At 45.3% G+C, this 20,666-nt stretch overlaps 1 protein-coding gene across 1 annotated transcript; it reads right to left on the minus strand.

The window, feature by feature from the left end:
- Window positions 1–10,466: 10,466 nt before the first annotated feature.
- LOC106045532 (G-protein coupled receptor 83-like) lies at window positions 10,467–18,724 on the minus strand. Its single transcript, XM_013196094.3, has 4 exons — window positions 16,581–18,724; window positions 14,148–14,273; window positions 11,898–12,031; window positions 10,467–11,394 (listed from the first exon to the last, which is right to left on the minus strand). The coding sequence occupies exons 1-4, from the start codon at window positions 16,953–16,955 to the stop codon at window positions 10,770–10,772; spliced, it is 1,260 nt and encodes a 419-aa protein (XP_013051548.1). The 5' UTR covers window positions 16,956–18,724; the 3' UTR covers window positions 10,467–10,769.
- Between the last annotated feature and the right edge of the window lie 1,942 nt (window positions 18,725–20,666).

The following is a 20,666-nucleotide window of genomic DNA, read 5'->3' on the forward strand; positions in this document are numbered from 1 at the left end:
AGACTCAACAAGAATGCGATAGTGGCACTCAGTGGAGCTTACTTGCAAGTGGCTTATTTGTTCATTTGCACAGTACCTTTTTTATCCCAGTGTTTGCAGTGAGTCACATTTCCTCTGCCCACTGTTTCCTTGTAAAAAGTAGTATAATAATGAGGTACTCTTTTGCTAACTTAGTATTCAGCGTAGGTACAGGAAGTTAAGCTTTTCTATTGATTGTTTTCTATGGTTGTAAGTACAAAAGACTCTGCCAAAGTCTCCTCTGCCAGGCTGGCTTGTTAAGAGCCATCGGTGAAGTGTGTTTTGAACATAATTGCTTCACTTCCTTTGCTATCTGCGCTATCACTTCTGAGAACTCGGGACTCATTGTAGTTATCCAGCTGGGCTGCATTAGGAACTCGAGGCCAGGTTACCTTATCTTATTTATTTTAATGTGTTCTTTTAACTTCGATACAGAACTCCTCAGATATATGTTATGTCTGAGGCCCCAGAGACCTGTGCCAAAGCAGTAGGCAAAGCTCCAGAATTACAGCACTAGCATTAGCAACAAGTGATTTAAACTGAGGCACACCATCAAAAAAGGATGGTTGTCTAGTATATCAAGACCTTAGGTTTCTTGAATTGAGAGTGAACTTCCAGGGACATGCACGTGCAACCACAAATAACCTCTCTACAGAATTTGTTTCAGTTGTTCATGTTGTAGATGACTGAAATGCTCAAAGTAGGTGCCCACGCTCATATGGTATTTCTTAAATCTAATCCCATTTTGATATGATTTTAAAAATTCTGAGTGGAGAACGACTGAAAAAACCAGCACTTTAATAAGATGTCTGTGTGTACGATAACCTTCATTCTACTTCTCATTCCCAAAGCAGACTGAAAAGTAATAAGGTTGCCCGTCTCAGGTCAGGATTTGGAGGACAGACTTATCTCCAGAGTAGGACAGCCCTTGCTGTCTATTCCTGCACTCGCACCAGACACCTCAGAGGAAGGCAGCAGCAGAACCACTTCTCCTAGATGAGGGTAGCACCAGGTCAGCTACTCGAACAACTTACAGGTCCCACAGTCTGCTGCCATGTGGAAGACGCCTGTCAAATGCTTGACATTTATTTTGATTTTTCCTGACCTTGCAATGTTGTTTCAGTTTTACCCATGTCTAACCTCAGCCAGCAATGCTTCATCAAATGCCATTTCAGCCAGACTCCAGCTAATACTTTCAGCCCCGCTTGATGAGTCACACAGGGAAGAGCCGTAACAAGAGATTATTCTGCAGCGTGCTGCCTCTGCGTGGCCTTCAGAACACGTAAACAGCCTTCGGTGCTGCTTCTTCGTCCAGCAAGCTGGCGCTTCTGCTGGGACCCGCTGGAGCCGCCGTTCCGAGCCAGCGGAGGCACGGCGGGGCCCGACCCGCGGGGCGCCCCCGGCCGCCCCCGGCCGCCCCGGCGGCAGCGCGGTGTCGCGGCGCCCCCTGGCGGCAGCGCGGGGGGGTCCCGCTGCTCCCCCCGGCCCCTGCCCCTGCCCGGCCCCGCGGGGCGCTGCTGCGGCGCTTCCCAGCGCACGGGGCCCCGGGTGCGGCGCCGGCGGCGGACAGAAGGCTGGGCACGGGGCGAGTGCAAGAGGGGTAGGAGCCGCCCAGTCAAATGGAAATACAAGAAGAGTGTGGGGAAAAGCAACGACATTTCTGGCAATCGGTGACTAGCTCCGGATGAGGTTATCCATCTCTGTTTTTCTCTTTTTTTTTTGTGTATATTTTCTTTCCTCTTGCTCTTTCCTCTCTTGAAAAACAAGAGGATTGACAACCAATGGTATGCGCTCATGAAAGAAAATATTTTAAGTGCAGCTCTTGCAACAGCATAGCTTTCAAAACAGCGCGCTGGAATTGACCAGGCAGACCCAAATTTGATTTTATCCTGTGGTAGGATCAGGGCTAATTCTAAGCTGCCCCACATACTGTAGGAATCCATGCAGGCTATATTCCCCTGACGTGTTAATTCTTTATCTGATGAAACTCTTCTGACCTCCTCGTTCCTTCTTGCCAGCCATCCCAGTGCCACAGGGAGCTGACCTGGCGCTGGTGACACACACTGCTCCTGCGGGACTCAGTTCTCCCTGCTGGTGCCGGGCGGCTGGCGAGGCAGGGGTCAGAGCCCTCATGTTGTTGCAGTGCTTGCAACACATGCATTGGCAGACACCTCGAGGTCTAGCGCAATGCTGCAGCTGGCAGTTCTTCCTTTCCCTGTCTGTCAAGCAAGAGCAGAAGAAAGCAAGTGCTGATGGTGGGGCCCCCCGCTTCCCTGTCCCTCACAGCACTTTCAGAGGCTGCAGCAAAGCTTGAGGTATAAATGTTATTCCAGGCTTTGCTCTTCTGTCTGAAAAGCGTCTTTCACCCTAACCCATAGTCATGGATCATGGTCTGTGGGTGCTGTAAGATGGGCGAGGTACACATTGTGAAATCCCCACCACAGCCAGGAGGAGAGGGGCCAAGACCTCAGCGATGTGGGGAGAGCAGGTGGGGACTGAAACGCCCTGTCCTGCAGGCAGCCAACACAGACTCACACTGTGAAGACTTCCAATGCCAAATACCAATTGTCATTGCCTCTGGAAAAGCAACTGGCGTTTACTACAGAAGGCTTGAACCTGATTAGGAAACTACAAGAATAATGGAAATTTCTGGTCCTTTAACATAAGCAGTGAGTTGTCAAAGCCACCTTGGTCTGAACCTCCTAGCGTTTTTCCTCCCCTTTGGATTCCAGGTACAGTAAACACAAATACGATTTCATGAAACAACATTTTTATTACGCCTTTGCCTCTGACACTGCTTATAACATTCTTGCTTTTTCTCATTTCCACTCTGCTCTAACACTCAACACCAGAGTGTTGTGTGGGTCCTGTGTGCGGATCCAGGCGCTGCGAGAGAGCCCTGCGCTCTCCCCTGTTGAGTCATTCACTATTCCAGGAGGTGCAAGCGATTCTTCACCACCCTGAAAACAAATAAAGAATTTGGAACAAGTTGAAAAGTTAAAATGTAACATGGACATTAGTCTGCAGTAGAACTAGGGATAACACAAAAAGAAAGCTGCTTCCTCTCACAAAAAGCTGTGAGAAAAACAACGTCTCTTTATTTACATGGTCCTTTAGTACTTCAGCAGACCACACCAGCAAGGTAGATAAGGTGACGCTTCACAGCTGGGCGAGCACGTGCTGAGAGCCAAAGTCATCAGCCCAGAGCTCCCCCGTACGATCGGGGTCCCTGCCTGAGCCCAGCCTCCTGGGGAGAAGCTGTTCTCTGTCATTACAAACCTGCCTTTGCACTCATCCCAAGCTAACCGTGGCTCCTTGCAGGGAGGAACAAAGGTGTTTTTATTTTATTGGGAAAGCATCACTGGAATACTTCTGCCATTGCCTTACAGCTTCTAACACACTCCTTTTCCACAGAGAGGAAGACAAAGAGTCTAAAGAATATGAAGTAGATGGAAGATTTAAGTTCTGACTGAATAATTTTCATTTTTCACAAATTATCATTTTGTCAGGAAAATGGTTTGTCAGAAAAGCTCTGCCAATTTGGTCTCCACACACTACCCTCCCTTGCCTGAGGGCATTATAGAGCCAGCTGTCAAGTGATGATTTAATAGACCCAAGGGACATTGCTAGTGGAGGAAGGTGACTTTTTCATCTCTCATACATGGGTGGCTCGTGAATATACACGCCACTTGTACACAACCTTTCTACTCTACAGAATCCACTCTTCAAGAAGGGCAGAGTATGAAGTCAAGTTGAGGGGCCACTCCTACCAAAGGAAGCAGAGGACTGGAGGACTCTCAAGGAAAAACAAACAAACAAACAGGAAAACGGGGAGGGAAGATTAATATTCTTGTGTTAACAGGCTGGCTGAGCTCTGGGGCTTATAGACCGAGGCTTTGATTCTGTGAAGCAAGAGGTGGGAATCCAATGCAGAGAGAGGGCGCAGCTAGAAAGGATGGGGCTATTTAGCACAGAGGATGAGGAGCGAGAGGAGAAACCAGAGGCAGTGGGAATACAAGAAGTGAGTAGGGGCAAAAAAAATAAGCTTAGCCTTGGAGAAGCTGAACTGAGAAGTGATTATTTAAAATAATAAGTTGTAGGTGAGAGACTGAGCAAGGAGAGAGAACTTGATGGATCCAAAACCAGACCTGGGTGTCCTGAATACCAGTAAGGCATGGGACCACCGAGCGAGAGGGGTACAGCAGAGGTTAGAGCTATCCGCAAGAGTGAAGCACAAGGGCTGCGGAGTGGCTGCATGAGGAGAGCACAAAGGGAAGCTTGGTTACCTGTGCTAAAGTCTCATGAGGGCTCTGAGAGTAGTATAACAAGGAAGGAGCCTTTTGCCCTTCACTGCGAGGGGTCGAGGCAGGTTCAGGGGAAAACGGGCCGGAGCTGCATCGGGAAATGAGTCACACACAGCCTTTGCTCTGAGCCCAACTTGACATGAGCTGAGAACACTGAAGGTAGTGGGGAGACCAAGTCCAAATCACTTTTATTCTTCAAACTAGCAAGACAGACATCTTTTCTCACTGTCGGAGTCTGTGAAGAATGAGCTTGAGCAGTAAGATTTTAAGGATGTTTCCTTCTTAAATTTGTCTGTAGTTCCTCCAGGTGGGAGTCGTGTGTCTGGCATTAGTCATGCAGGATCTGGGTGCTCTGTCTGAGATGACAGCTGCCCCCCTCTGTGACACCAGCCCCCGAGAAGCTGCTCCTTCTGTTCCACAGGTAGGACAGGCGATTTGCTGGAGGTGCCTGTCTCCACTGACTATGGCAGGAGGATAGTTTAAACACCTTATTTTAGAGATTTAGGATGGAACAGGCTGCATTGCTTACATGTACTGTCAGGCATGCTAGTTTCAGGTCACAAAACCCTGTATCGAGGGGAAGACTTCTGACAACCCGTAGGCTGAGACAGAGGCTTCGGTCTGAGATGGTCCCTCCCATAGCAGACGGGCTGGGAAGAACTCTTCAGGAGGCAGCAACCACCCACTCAAATTTACAGAACGAGAAAGTGAGGCAAAGCCATGCTGCCTGCATAAGCCACGGTCTCTGAGCTGATTTATTAAGAGACATTTGAGATGTTGATACAAGAAAATGGCCTTTTCACAGGTACCAAAGGAAGGGCTCAGTCCTGAGCAGGGCCTTGTCAGAAAACTTCAGTCTGCTCAGGATCCCTGCCAGGCTGTGAGAAGTGTCACAGGCTCTCCATCAAGGCACCAGTAGAAGTGGTTTCTAGGCTGTGAGGGAGGCAGCAAGCACTTTATTAACAACATCCAGCAGTAACAAGAAACAACATTTAGGTCTCGTGCACAGTGGTGCACTGAGGATTTTGACTGTCGATACACTCTGTAATTAGATTTTGATTCTCAGGACCAGAAGTGTCTTTTGGATTTTGCATTAAAAGGTGATAGTGGAGGAATCAGTTCCAATGTACATTGGGGTAAAGGTCAGTAGGACAAGTTACACAGCAGAGCTGAGCTGAGATCATCCCTCTTTGGAAACCTCCGCCAGGAGATACTAAAGACATGGCCTTCCTGTTCCAGGCTAGCTCTAAGTGGGTTATTTCCGATAACCGCCCTCGAAAAAAGGGGGATGGGAGGAAGAAAAGCAAGTACCAGTTCCTTGCACAATGGGAGAAAACTCACAGCTCGCTCTGGTTTCAATGAAAGGGTGAGAAAATTGCTTCTTGAAATGCTTTTCAGAAGGGGAGAGAAAAATCCTTCCTATCGCTGCAGACCAGTTTAAACACTTAAAAAGATATTGACCTGATATTATGTGATGTCCTTTGTTCCAAGGCTCAAACACTAAATGCACGTGAGTATCACTGGGAACATTCTGAAACTTGTCATTCTGCTGGCTGTTGTGCTTCTTGGTGGCTCTGATTCAGAACCACTCTCTAATTCTTAGTATCTCAGCTCTGGTTTTATGGAAGCTTTTATGTGGATAAAACCAGCTTTATTTTCATGCTTATTTAACATAATGCTTTCCTTGGGAAATAAGGTGCAATGTGAGTTTTGAATCAGCAAAACATAGAAAGTTACTTCCAGCTACAGATCATTCAGCAACTTTTGAATTGGTAGTGACCCACACCTCACAGTCAGTTTTTATCACTTGAAAAGTCTGTTCTATGCCTCATCAAAATGTTCTGGAATAAAGCAAAGCAAACCAGGGGATATAAACCTCTGAACTTTAGCAAATGGATAGAGGTGTCATCCGAAACTGCAGAATGCATTTATAGAAGTAAAATAGTTACAGTGTTGGTAGTGCCAACCTTACAAAGAATTACAAGACCTTCAGTGAGGTCTGGACCTCGGTGTGACACATTCAGGCTGAAAAATAGACTTCAGTCTTGCCAGCCTTTGGATTTGCAGTGGGTGAGAAGTGACACATACCGCAGCATGTGGTGTGTGTCACCTCCAGGTCCTCAGAGCTTTTGTGAGTTCCCAACACATCAGTCCCCTCCTGGTCCCCATCCTGTCTCTCCTTGCTCTGTCCCTGTTTTTGAGGACATGCTTTTACATCTTTGTTTGTGGTGGCATACCCACGAACAGCATCATGTCAATAAACAGCCTGTCAGATTTTAAGCGATCAATGCAATAGCTTCACACCAGATTTCTGTGAGTTGAATGTCAATAGAAAACCCATTTACTCTTGTCCACTTGTTGTCAGAAGAATATTAAAAATGAAAATGAATTAGGGAAAGTTTAAGGGTCAGCACAGACACTGCAGATGAGGACTTTCCACTCAATAAAGCTGAAGAAATTCATTCTAGGAAAAAAAAGAATGGGTTTTCATTTTGTCATGTAAAATATTGGGTTTGCTCTTTCACATCTTCACAGACAACAACGTCTGCGCAAATAATGGCTTTATGACAGTTATACCTCTCTTGTAAAGAAAATAAAATCATCAACAAGGAGCAATTCTTGTCTGAGTCAGTGACCAAAAATTTAAAAAATGAACAAAGTCCTCAGTAGAAATAAAGAGTTGCTATTAGTTTTACCAGCTTAATAGTTACACAGTTAGCTAATGATTACTCGACTAGTGAACTTCTATCCTGCACAATTAGCACTGGAATATTTAGTAATAGCAATAATCCAAAGCTGAGCCTAAACTCAGGTTACCAGTCTGACAACTTTATAGCACTGTGACTGGGAGCATTTTCTCTTCCTTCAGGAGAAGAGGAAGCCTACAGCCTTACAGGTGAAACGTCACATTTCTTCCTTTCACAGTTACAATGATCCTCTATGGATGGATGTATTTCCCCATTTCCCTTGATTACATGTAGCTCTGTAGCTACTTCTCTGTTTCTCTAAATAAAGGCATTTGGTCTTTATTACAGGAGAACCACAGTGCTTTGCGCTGTAATGGTGCTGTAAAGTGAACCCAGTTAATGGGCCCAGGTCTAACAGCTCCGGATGTGACTAACCCTGCTCGCCCCTGGCATTACTCACATCCTGTACCAGAAGGTGAGGACACCTCTTTGGCCTCTCCCCCTGCGGCTGGGGGCAAGTCACAGAGAAATGAATTGTCCTTTGTGCCCAGGGCTCGACGCAGACCTGCCTGAAGTTAGTGAGGGCTCTTCCATTAAGGACTTCAAATCAGGTTACGTAGGAAGGAAAATAAGCAGCTTTTTGTTGCTTTTAGCTTTTGCTAAAGGAGTAAAATACAACCATGCGAAGAAATTCAGACCTCTGATTTTTTTCAAGTATTATATAGAAAAGAAATCAGGTAATTTCTACAGCATAATGTGGTATGGCACAGACTATTAGCACACAATAAGGACAGTTCCATCTTCAGAGAAGTTGCTTAGTGCCAGACATGCTTTGCCTATATTACTGAGAAAGACGAGTATTTCTGCTGTGCCACATGGCAATATTGTTCTTCACCAAGCTTTCATAAGAGCATGTCGTTTATTTCCAAGGAGAAAAAATTATAATTTTCCCAGAACCCCGTTTATAGAGATCTTGCTCTGGTTTCACAGGGTATTTCACACCATCAAGCGCGATTAAAGCCCTGCCAGGTGCTATGAAACACTGAGCCACCACCCAGGCCCACAGCTCCCGGCTGTCAGGTGCTCCTCTCAGTGCAGAACAAAGCTGCTCGCCTCCTCCCGTGCAGCAGCAGCACCGGGCAGGCCGTGCAGCCGGGGCCCGGCTCTCCCACCAGCTCTGGCCGCAGGAGCAGGCGCTGGGCCGCAGGCGCTGGGCTGCAGGCGTGGGGGCGAGGTGCCTGAGCGTGTCCGTGCCCAGCCCCTCTCATGCTGCATGGCTTGGGATGGGGGTCTGGAGCAGGCAGTGCTGGCCCCTGTCTCCTGGGGAGCTTGTAGTCTGTGTCGCATCGACCCTTTCTAACAGGGCTTTGCAGTGGGGCCGAACAGAAGGGGACCGGCCTTGGTGCTGCCTCAACTGCCTCTTAGCAGCAACAGCTGGAAAAAAATGTCTTGGCTTTGCTGTTGGGTAGTACACTGCTTCATAGGGTCAGGTCACCGTATTCAGTGAATTACTGTATTTACTGCTCACCTTAACATTGTTGTATTCAGTTGCTTTATGTTTTTGTTTGTTTATTTGTTTTTAACAAGTCATCTTGTTTAAAGAAACACTGCAGACAGTTACTTTATAGAAATGCCATTTGCATTGGTTTGAATTCCAGCTTTTCCAGAGAACTTAGTCATAACATCAGGTTTGCGCTTCTTAGTTGTAACATAAAATGAAAGGCTCGGATGTCTGCCTCCACTGTGCCAGCTCCATTCAGAGCTCCACTTACACTTGTTTATTAATGTAAGTAGAGTAAGCGCTCAGATGATAAAGCCTTCATGAGAAAGTCTGTCAAACACATTTCTTGTGAGTGAATTAGAGAAGATGTCTGAGTCCTGGGTGCTCGTTCTCTGAAGACATTTTTAAAATTCAATTTCCTTCCCTAAGCACACCCTTCTGCACAGTAATTCCCACAGACATGACACTTAGAAGGTATTGCCATTTGTAAGAGGCGAGCATTTACTTAAAGCACTAGAACAGGATATGCCAGTGTGTTTTGCAGCACCCCAAGTGATGTGTCGTCTCTGCTCCTTGTCTGGTGCACCGCTAGCCTCTCCCCTTACAAATCTTACAAGATTTGCCTTACAATTACTCCTCCCTCAGCTTCACAGTTTCCTCATTAGATGCGAATACAGTATCAGGCTACGTGTTAACAGGCTCTGTACCTATCAAAGCATCTTGATTTCTAGAAGTATATTGTTTTTCACTCAGACTCACACGTTCCTTGTGACCAACATCTAGGACAGGTTCCTAGTGGCCAACACCTCCTTGGTCTCCATGTCCATGCTGTCACCGCAATTCAGACTTTACCACCTCTGCGTGATTGCATACTGGTTTTATTTTCAGCCAGGTTTTCATGGATAGCTCAAGACAGCCATATTTCTGAATGGACCTTACAGCCCATACGTGAGTTTGCAAGCCTCCCTCTCTCACACATGTAGCCACCCCCCCAGTTTGCTTGGCTACAGTTAGCCAGTGTTCCCAGCACAAACTGGTCACAGTGCAGTTCCCAACTGGTAAGTGGCAGGACAGTTAATTCACCACCCATGATTTGGAACATGAGGTAGGGGTGATAGCCTCTGATATCACCAATCCTCGGAGCATACCCAACGAGCTGTCGTGTTCCAGCCTGCGGAGCTGCCCTGGAGTCACCAGCTTAACTTGCTGGCACCACTGGGAATGACAGTCTCTCTATGAGGCTCAGGCTGGTGTCTGCACTGATCACTGGCACACAGTCCATAAAACGATTTCCACCATCAACATTTGACTTCCAATTTAGTATCGCCTATGTAGATAATTGAAAGACATCACAAAAGAAATGTAGTAGAAAGTGCAAAAATGCAAAATTATTCTGAAAATATTTATTTGGCTTGCAGGTGGTGTTTGGCGAGTGGGCATTGGGTCACTCCTCAACAAAATGGTATGTGGTATGTGTTTTAAGAAGGGATTGGTTCCTCAGCTGGCTAGTGCTTGATAATAAGCTCACTTCCATAATTTCTTTCTTGACCAGACACTGCAGTTTAAACAATGTTTTGTGGTGACTAGGAGTAATCTTTACAGAACAAAACAAACAATTGAAAGAAGAATGGAGTAACTTTTTTGCTGTCCTGTTTCTAAGTTGTGTTCTCATTGTGATTTTTGAGATGTTTCCTCCTCTACCAGGAAGCACATCTGTACATGGTACTGGCATAAACATAAGATTGGGTCACAATGAATCAGATGAGCAGAGCTGAGTAATTTGTGTAACAGCAGAGTAAACAGGTAAGATGTTGTGGGTGGAAACTTGCGAATGGCTACAAATATTATTAATCTTAAATAAATTGCAGATAAATAAAAGGGTGGAATTAATGCAGTGTTTCTATATGCGTAAACAACCACCTACTTTAAAACAGTATGCATTAGTTCATGTCTATAGGTTCTCTTCATTTGCTCTGGCTATGAAAGATTTGGTGTGCTACTGAAGAATTTTCTTAATTTTTGCTGACTGTTTAGATGAAAAGTTCACTCTACACACTTCATTCTGGAACCCACATATGAGCAGTTCATCCCCGGAAAACCTGACTGGACAAGGTCCCAGTCAGCCCAACTGAACTTTGAAGTTAGCTTGTTTTGGGAGGAAGGTTGGACTAGATGATCTCCAGCAGCCCTTTGCAATCCATTTTTTCCCTGTGATTTTGCAATTATAACAGAATGCTGCCTGGCCATCAGATCAAGGGTTTAGTTTTCTGCCACAATTGGCTGAACACTGGATATGTCTGTCTTTGCAGAGTTCCTCTGGGAGGTTGCCCTTGTTTTCTGGCAGGCACTGCCTCTCTTATAATGGCAGTTCTCAACCCAGGCATGCCTGAATGGAGGGGAGATGGACTGCAGAGCATGGCTCTGGCCTGCACTCCTTTGCCTGCACACACACAGCAAAGACTTCAACTCAGATCTGAAGCTCTCATTCAGCCAACAGTAAATGAAGGGATTGTAACAAGTGCTGCTCATGGCAAACCAGTGAAAAGCAAAGTACAGAGCATTGCTGCTGTGGATAGCCCTACAGGAGATCAACACCACATAGCAGTTCAGAGGGAACCAGCACACTGCAAACACAATCACCACCACCATCAGCATCTTCAGCGTCATCTTCTTTTTCCGCTGATGTGCATAGTATTGCTCCATCGTGATGTCCCCAATGGCATTCCTCAGCCAGAGCTTCTTAGCTACCATGGTGTATGTGATGGAGATCACAAGCAAGGGCAGGACATACAAGAGAACAAAAGTAGTCAAGTCCAAATACTTCCAGAAAAGGTCAGCAGGAGGAGGGAAGCTGGGTAGGCAGACCATTCGTATTGTTCTGTTCCTGAAGATCAAAGACATAAAAAACCATTAATCCCTCTGCCAGATGCATGCGACACCTGGAGGACAAGCATCTTAAGGGTTCTTGTAGGTTTCAGTAAAGGCACAGAGAGCAGAACTCATTCAGTAATACAGGCAAGGGCCTCTTTCAATTGAGAACTTCACATTAAGTCTGACCTTTGGCTCCAGTGAAGGTATTTTAAACACATCCCCAGAAAATAAATAATCATCCATATTAACAATTGTTGATGTCTCTTCTGTGCCTGCTTCAAATGACAGCACTGAATCTCCGAGACGAAATTAACTAACAACAAGCCAGAAAGCAATCTCATTGATTTTTATTATCCTCTTGAGAGAAACTCACTGCCTAGTGAAATATAAGGAAGATTTCTCTGCTTCACCATACTTTCTATTTTAATAACACATATGGAGAAATGCATGCATTAGAATCTGTGGGACTTTGACTGAGCTATATCATATAAAAAAAGCACTGTGTAAAAGTCTTACCCGATATAAAATCTTGTCAAGGTCTGATAAATGGCATGAGGCAATGAGAAGCAGCTGGCCAAAACCCATATGATAATGATGCAAATCCCTCCTTTCACCATGGACATGCGTGGCTTGAGAGGGTGCATGATAACCTGAAGAGAACAACCAATCCAGAGGATTTAAAATGTCCTCAACTGACAAAAATGAGCTGCAAATTTTAGAAAAAAAAAAAAAAAGTGCACCTTTGCTTTATCCATGTCCAAGAGCAAGCATTTGACACTGAACTCTGAGTAAAAAGCAAACAGTGTGTGGGCTTTCCAAGACAGCAAGGCATATTCAGCATGGACATAAAGGGTGGTAGAAGTTGAAAGCCAAGACTCTCTTCTGGCTTCCACTACAGAGAGCACAAAATGTCTCTTGATTACTATACAAGAGGTCTCAAATACAGATGGCAGACCTGGTATTCACAACTTTTGGCATTTGATGGACTTGCAAAAGTCTGACATGGTGCCTAAGAACCTTACAGTTAAATGTAATCTTTGACCAACATAGCACTAATCAACTTCAAAGCTGGTTTCTTTTCTATTCACAGTTTGTCCTGTGCAGTACTGGCTACAGTGTGGTGTATTGCATGTGTGCTTGCTGCTGAGGAGGGCTACTTTGTCTGGTGATGTCTTGGTCACTCTTCCAGCCTCACACTGCAGTTTGAGATGCTGCAGCAGCTCTGCATCTCTCCAGTCTTAAAAGGTGGGCAGGAGAGTGTCATCTTCAGGGACTTCTGAAAGTATAAGGGCTGGAAAATGTAAAGAGCTATGTGAGCATTAAATGCTGCTGCTGGCCTGGTGCCCTGAGCAGAAAAACACATTCAGTATCACCATCAACTTGAACTCAGAGATCATGAAAGTTATATGTCCATTGAGCTACATAGCCCACAGATGATTAGATTACACAATAAAACAATAATTACTACATGATTTCTTGGCTGATGAATTTTCTGGCATTTTTTTCTGCATCTTTTCTTGTCCCATAATAGATATTTATTTAATTGAGCTTCTATAACTCCCCTGGATCATCTGTCTGCTCTGATACCTCCCAGAACTAGCAATATTTTTAGAGTCAAGTGTTGCTTTCTCGTTGCTCAGTGACATCTCCTTACTTCTATTTATATCTCCTTGGGCCATGCCAACTAATTCCAGTTCTGAGGAGCTTACTCCACTGGGTTTAACAGCAATTATTGTTTGCTCGTAGTTAAACCAGCATTTCTTAGTGCATAGACATGCTTTGCCATCAACCCAGAATCTGCCAATTAAAATGCCTCCTTATTGGAATACTTTGCTTTCAGGAGTTGCAATGTTATTTGTAGAAGGGACAGACTAACAAGCTTTTTGTGGTATAAGAGACAAAAGCGGATGGTCTGTACTCTGGCAGTCACTGTGATTTTCTGACACTAGATGGAGCACATCCCAGATAATCGGAGTGGAATCAGTTATTGCTTTCACCTTCATCTGGCTGTGTCACTTATTGTGTGCTTTTCAGTAACAACCATTACTGCAGGCTCCAGCACTGCAAGGAAAATAGACAGTAAGCCCAAAGAGTGTACCTTGCAGAGCCTGCTCTCCCAGTGCACAGCATCTGTCAGCCTTAGCAAAAATGACAAATTTTGTTATCCTTCAAGGAAAACCCTGTTTGCACTCATTGGTTGGGCTATGCAGTTTTTATGGTTGGTATTTGCCAAGAAGTATCTTTTTGCTGGGGAGGGGAACAGCGCAGAGAATTTCTCATCTTAAGCTGAATGTACTAACACAGTTCTCTCCACTGTCAATCCCAGGCATCCCAAAATAATGAGGCAAGCCTAAAAGTTGTAAGAGTCTTCATATATAAATGCTGAGATAATGTTTGGGCTTGCTGATGTTTGAATATATTCATGCCACACTTTAGGACACAGAGTCACTGAGGCAGGAAGGGACCTTTGGAGACCACCTTGTCTAACCCCTGCAGGAGGCAGGGCCACCTGGAGCACGCTGCGCCAGACTATTTCTGGATGGGTTTTGGATGAAGGCTCCACAACCTGCCTGGGCAGTGTTTGATCACCATCACTGTACAAAAGCAGTTTTCACATCCACCAACATAAAAGCTAGAATCACTCCCCTTCATTCCTTAATTCCCAAGACAGCACAGGTTTCCAGGCCCTGGGACTTGAAGGGGAAAAAAGCTATATGTTTGGTTCACTATTTTCTAGCAAATACAGGTGTGGTGCATACTGCATACCTGATGCCGATCCAGAGCAATGGCAGCAAGGGTCAATACAGACACGTGAACGGAACAGTACTGAACAAATCGGCTTACATGACACATCAGCTTTCCAAACACCCAGGTACTGCTTACAAACCGCACCTGAAGAACAGAGAAAAAAAAGATTAAAATTGTGCATTACCTGAAGAGTCACCAATAGGCTTCCTGGGAATACTTTAAGAAAGAAGTATTGTGATACAGTTTCCTTATCATTTGTAGATGTATTATTATACTCAGATTTTGGGGGAAATAATGACTGTGCAAGAGGCTCTGAAAAAGAGGTGAGATTTATTATACTGAACAAACAAATCCACTTGAGTACTGCTCTGCATATGTGTGTTTGTGTGTGCATGTGTACATGTAGCGTGGCTATTCTGGAAAACACAAAGAAATCTTCTATTGATTTCTCGATGAGTGTCTGCACGTAAAAACATTAGCTTGTCTCCTTAAAGACAGCTGAATTTTTGTCATTGTTAAAATGTTCACATTTGTGAATGCCAAAAGTTGCATGGGTTCAAAACTCAGTGAGATAAATTCATGAAAGAAAAACTCTTTGAGGGCACAGAAATAGAGAGCTAACACCCTTGAGTCAGGAGCATCCCCATGTACCTGCCCTGTGCTCATACAGGTTATGGACTCAGCATAGAGGATACCCTCTCAGCAGCAGCAGACAGAGTGGGACAGCAATGTCTTGCTCTCATGTTGAGCTCTGAGCTTGGCTCTCCTCACATCGCATTGTTTGTGATACACCAACAGCAATATCAGAGGTGTCAGCTAGCTTAGACAAACAGAGAGGAAAATTTTCCCCTCCAGATGAAAAAGCAACTAACACTTTACAAGCTGGGTTGCCTTCCTTGATCTGACCTCTGGTGTACAATTTATCTCCACCAGGCATGAAATCCCACTGCCCTTGGGGAGGCTGCAGTCAGAGAGAGTTTAAAGCCTGCCCTGAGACCAGAGCGGAAAGGGCACGGTGGCATTTCTTAGAAAATCCCAGAAAGGTGTTGCTTCTTGCAGCTTTCCTACAGAGGCAATTATCCCAAATAACTTGTGGTTTTACTCCCTGCACACACAGTTATTCCTTACTGTGCAATGTTTAATATAACTCATTTTGGAAGCAGATTAAGCTAATTTGAAACAAGGCACATTTACTACAGAACATATGTCCACACAGAAAATTAGTCAAGACTAGCTAATGTTTTCAATTAGTCTACCATTTTAATCCTAATTAAATTCCCATACAGACAATTCTAGTAGTAATGAGCCTGTCAATGAAACTGTAGCATTTTGTCTTTCTTTGAAGTTGGTGTAAAGCTCTAATCTAAGAGGGATTACAATAATTTAATTATTTGTTCCTAATAATTAACTATTGTGCAAACACTCAAGAGGGCACTATCCTTTTCCCTAAAGGTGAGCAGATGCAAATCCAAACAGAGTAAGGCAGTGAAACCCCACCAAAGGAATAGGATCAGTATAGGGAAAGGTGAATTCAAACTGACAATGCAGCAAATGCTTCTGGAAGGCAGAAGAGCACCATGGACAGCTATGGGCAAGGACAAAAGCAGGAGCATTTGGGATGCTTTTGAACCAGAGGATTTTGTAAAATTCAGCCATACAGACAGTCCTACTCACACATTGTTTATAGACTGTGGCAGTCGGGCAAGAAGTGCAACAGTTTATTCTTCCCACTTCACTTTTTATTTTTCTTTCTATAGTTAGAATTATTTAATAACTACAAGTAAAGAAAGGACAACCAGCTCCTAGAAGTACAGTTACAGCACCCCAGCCACACCAAGCTGGCATGGCTCAGTGAGGACCTCACGTTTTCTCCTGCGATCATCTTCACAAGGAGTGACCCTGCTTGCATTGTTTCCACAGTAAATTGACAGCTAATTGTGCTTTCTAGAGTCAAACATGTCCCCGCTTCCTTCCCCATCAAAAGACCAGCAGAACAGACCTGTCTTGACACTGTCCTGAAAGGGAGGAAGAAAGTAGGAGAGGAGGGATGCCCCCCAGCAGGTTTTGGGAGGTGGGAGCATGAACGCCCCGGTCCGTGTCTGTGTGTGAGGGGCTGTGGGGCATAGAGGGAGCACAGCTGCAGCCTGTGCTGGATACAAAAGGAGCAGGGAAAGAGCTGAAAAGAAAGTCTGAGGACGAGCCTGGTACTAGCTGAGGCAGTACACATGCACATGGCCCTGACAGGCAAACACAGGCACCAGCAAACCCCGTGGGGGCTAGATGCACGCCCCCAAATTTAGAGGAGCGCACCCGTCCCTGCCTCACAGCCAACCTGCAAGCAGCGGTGAGCCCGAGCGCAGCGTGGGGTGTGCGTGTGGGGACAGCCCCCTGCCTGCCCCGCGTCCTCCGGCCGCCCCGCAGAGCCCCGCGCCCGGCCCCTGGGGAGCTTACCAGCGTGAAGGGCGTGTTGAGGGTGGTGATCATCACGTCGGACACGGCCAGGTTGACGATGAAGAGGCTGGTGGCTGAGTGCATCCTTTTGTTCTTGATAACCACGTGGCACACCAGCGTATTTCCAAAGAGGGAGATGCAGATGATCACTGAGTAGGCTACTATCAGCAGCGCCTTCACCGTCCGGCTCTGGGACTCGCCCTCATACCTGGTCCCACTGCCAAAGTCCCCCAGGTCCTCCAGGTCCAGATCGCTGTGAAAGAAGGATTGGTTTGGGAAGCCGTACAGTGTGGAGAAGAAGCTGGTGGTGTGATTCTCTGCTCTCCAGAAGGGCTTGGAGATATACTGCAAAGGGAACCACGTGTGTCTGCTCATGGCTTGGGAAGCAAAGCTCCAGTGCTGCCGGTGTCCCTGGCACGCTGGAGAGACTGGGGCAGGCTGCACGTTTCTCTGCCCTCCTTCCTTCCGGAGAGCTCAGGTGCTAAAGTCAGCGGTTGCAGGTGGGAACACACATCCTTGCATTTTAAACATATGCCCCATAGTTGCAAACTACATAGAAGAGCTGATAAATGGGTCCTTCTTCCCATGCTGATAACATGTCAGCTTAACTCCAGGGACTCTCCAGCTGCTGTTCTTCTTTTCCAGTCCCATATGTCCTGATACAGGAGCTGGTTCAGATGCTGAAATATCAGAGATCCCCAAACACTTTCTCTCTGCACCTAGGAAGAAATCCTAGTGAATATTTCCCTCTGGACACTGTTCTGCTCCTCTCCCACAACTTCTCCTTGAAAAACTGCTATATTGCTTTTCCACATAATCCTTCACCAATCAGGTCTTTTTCCCAGCAGTTTTCAAAGCTTGTCAGAGCTAAAAAAGCAAGGGAAGCCTTTTCCATTTATTTCCATCCTCAAAGTATCTCTGAGCTATTCACTGGAAGCAGCTTTGCTCAGAGACTGAGTGGTCCCTGCTTTCCCTGTGATATATACAGCCTGCCAGATGACACACTGCATATGAAATAGCCAATAGTGTATCTCTTCCTAGCTTATCCTGAGACGGATTGCAGCCCCACAGATAGATGATGGGAGAGTGTGACATTTGCAGATTCTAGCAGAGCAGCAAAATACAGAGTGGATGTGCCCTTATCTTCCCTGCCTCCTCCTCCTCCCTTCTGTGTACCCAGCACAATAGCTTTGTGGCGTGAAGCGTCTTTACTAAATTGCAGCACCTTTCTCTGCCTTCTAGAGTTTCTGCCTCTAGAGAGCATCTGAAGATTTCTGTCTTCAGATTTCTCCCGGATTTGTGCCTGGCATTGTCCCCTTCTTGGTCCCCTATGGTGCAGAGCACAGTGTAAAAAGTGAAATGCAACGTGAAAATGAGGACAGAAGTTTCAGGGTGCTGCTGGTGTCCATGGAGACACCTACCACAGCTCAGCCTGCTGCTGTGCACTAAGGCAGGGCAGGGGGAGAGCAGGAGCAAAAGGGTCGGAAGTAGCACAGGCAGAAATCCCTTCTTTTCTCCTTCCCTTCCTCTCCAGGCAAAGTCATTTGCAGAGTCTTTTGCTGTAAGTGCTTCTGCCATGTGTCCTGCCACTGGGGCTGAGCTTGGCATGCAGCTGGTTCAGGGCACAAACCTGCAGGCAGGCTGCTGCATCTTTTTCCCTCTTAATTTCTGCTGCGTAAGGTCACTAACCCACACAGGCAGGATTTGATTTGGAGGATGATAAATCAAAAATACTTCCTTTAGAAACAGAAAGGTGTAGAGATGCGCATGCATGAGATCAGAAGCTGAGATCCTGTTAACAAAGATGAAACAGCAACCGCTTCCCCGCACGCGTCCTCGTGAGATGCAATCTGTCAGAAATTGCTGCTTGGGGCTTGGCGGCGAGCACACGCCTGCTGGCACCAGCTCTCATTGCTCTGCTGCCCCCAGCAGCTCCCCCGGCGCTGGGGACAGGTCAGCAGCCGCCAGGGTGGTGCCAGTCCTCATGCCTGCATCTCTTACATTCCACTGGGAAATTTTCAGGTGTTCAGACTCAAACAAATAGCTGGCATTGGCTGTCGGCAGTGAAACTTCATTCCTCCTGTCCTCTTAGAAACCTGTTGCTAGCATTACTCTAATCTCATTACCATAAAATCAGAATGACCTGACGGGAAGGTCGTTTTCCCTACATCTGGTGATTCATCTCTAATTCTGGTGGTTTGTCCAGGGCACTGAATGTCACTGTTACACATGCTGTAAATTTCTTGAAGGCTGAGACAACTTTTCTTTATATATATGTATACGTGTGTTTGTGCACCCACAGGGGTCTCCACTGCGACACAGCATAGGCTGGGGACCTGCACTGGGAGCAGACATAGGGTTTCACCCTCAAGTGCCTTCAGCATGTGACTGTGATGTGCTCATTTCCCATCATTCCCTTTTATTTTCTTGTAATGCACTAGAACAACTTACCATAAGGTCATTTAGGTACACATTTGAAAACAGACCATTTGAAATGACCCGGTGTGCCAAAGGCAAGCCTTTCTAATACTAAAGTATTCTTTGCAGAACTGATTTATTCTGTCAAAGATTCGAACACTTAAGCAATCGCACGCTGTTTTGCTGCAGTTATTATCCACTTACAAATGTTCTGAGCTGCATCTTAGTGGACCTAGGTCTACATCATGCATCATTAACTTAGCATTTGTGCTCTGAGTTAAGCGCAGAAGGCAAGGGAGAAATGCACTTTTTCAAACATATTCTGTCTGTACCTCTGCTACTTTTGAATTGCTCAACGTCCACCTTTATTTCTATAGAAAACTTTTGGCTTTCTCATTTTGGCACTACTTGAGTCAAAATATTTTAAAACTTTTTATTTTCATGAGGTTATATAGCATTTTCATTTTTAGTTATTTCTGGTGTCTGAAAGAAATATCAAATCATTGGAATTTCAATTGAGGTGAAGATCCATTTTCTGATTAGATCTAATGTAGGACAAGTGATGATGATGTCCGAAGAAATCAGAGCTATGCTATAAAAATTCAGATCCTTGTTTGGTCACTAGTCTAGCAAATCTAAAAAACAAAGAATCAAAACATCAAACCACTTAAAAAAAAAAAAAAAAGTTCATTTTGTTATCTGAGAGCTAAAATAAGGAAAGGTCTGAACTTCCCAGTTAAAATTTTCCAATGCTCTGCACCGGGTGCTAGTCATAAGACTCATGCTGTTAGCATAAGTAATCTGGTTCAATTCCTATTGGTAACTTTGGAAATCTACCTGGGAATGGAAAAGTGTGTTTTTTAAAAAAAGTGTTTCACGTCTGACCAGCGCAGCTGAACTGCCTGTTAGGAGAGTAGCTGTGTTTGGGTCTGTAAACTCTTCAGGATTTCATCCCACTTGGGAATATTAAATCACCAGATAAGGAAAATTTCCACAAGTCATTGGCACTGCTTATTTTTAAATGGTCTTTTGCTTGCTTTTCACCTTTCTCACTCAGTCCAGTCTCTTCTGACAGCACGATCTTTTGGGCAAAATCACTTTCGCTCAAAGAGGATGAGATCAGCCGTCACGAGTGAGCCCCTGCACCTCTTGGTTTCGTGATATCTTCTTCCAGCCAGGACAGGTCATGAGAGCTGTTAGAAAAAAAAGCTGCTGCTCTGAGGCTGCTCAAACTTGTGAGACATTTCTCCCTCTTCTTCATGATGTGCAATGGAAAGCAACAGAGAAACCTAGGGAGAAACCCCGGGGGAGAGCAGGCAGGGTCCTCAGGGCACTGTGATGCAGCAAGAAAGGAGTCCAAGGCCTGTGCCTGGGGTGTGAGACAAAACAATGGCAAAAGCTAAAACAAGGACTTCTGGTTTGAAAACCAAATGTCTCTGCTTTGCTGTTCAGAGCTGAAAGCAGCTGGGGTAGATGCGATGTTTCATTCCTTGAACCTGGACAAGAGAGAAAAATACTCAACAGTTAAAATTCTCAAATCTAAATGAGAAAAAAAAACAACATTCAATATGTCTGTTGCATCAGAGAGCTTTCTGGAAGATTGCTGTTCTCTAGAGAAGCTAACAGTTTGTATTTTTCTATTTTAAATATACAGCTTGAGTAAGGAAC

The sequence above is a fragment of the Anser cygnoides genome, chromosome 13, assembly GCF_040182565.1.
Source record: "Anser cygnoides isolate HZ-2024a breed goose chromosome 13, Taihu_goose_T2T_genome, whole genome shotgun sequence".
Classification (NCBI taxonomy): domain Eukaryota; kingdom Metazoa; phylum Chordata; class Aves; order Anseriformes; family Anatidae; genus Anser; species Anser cygnoides.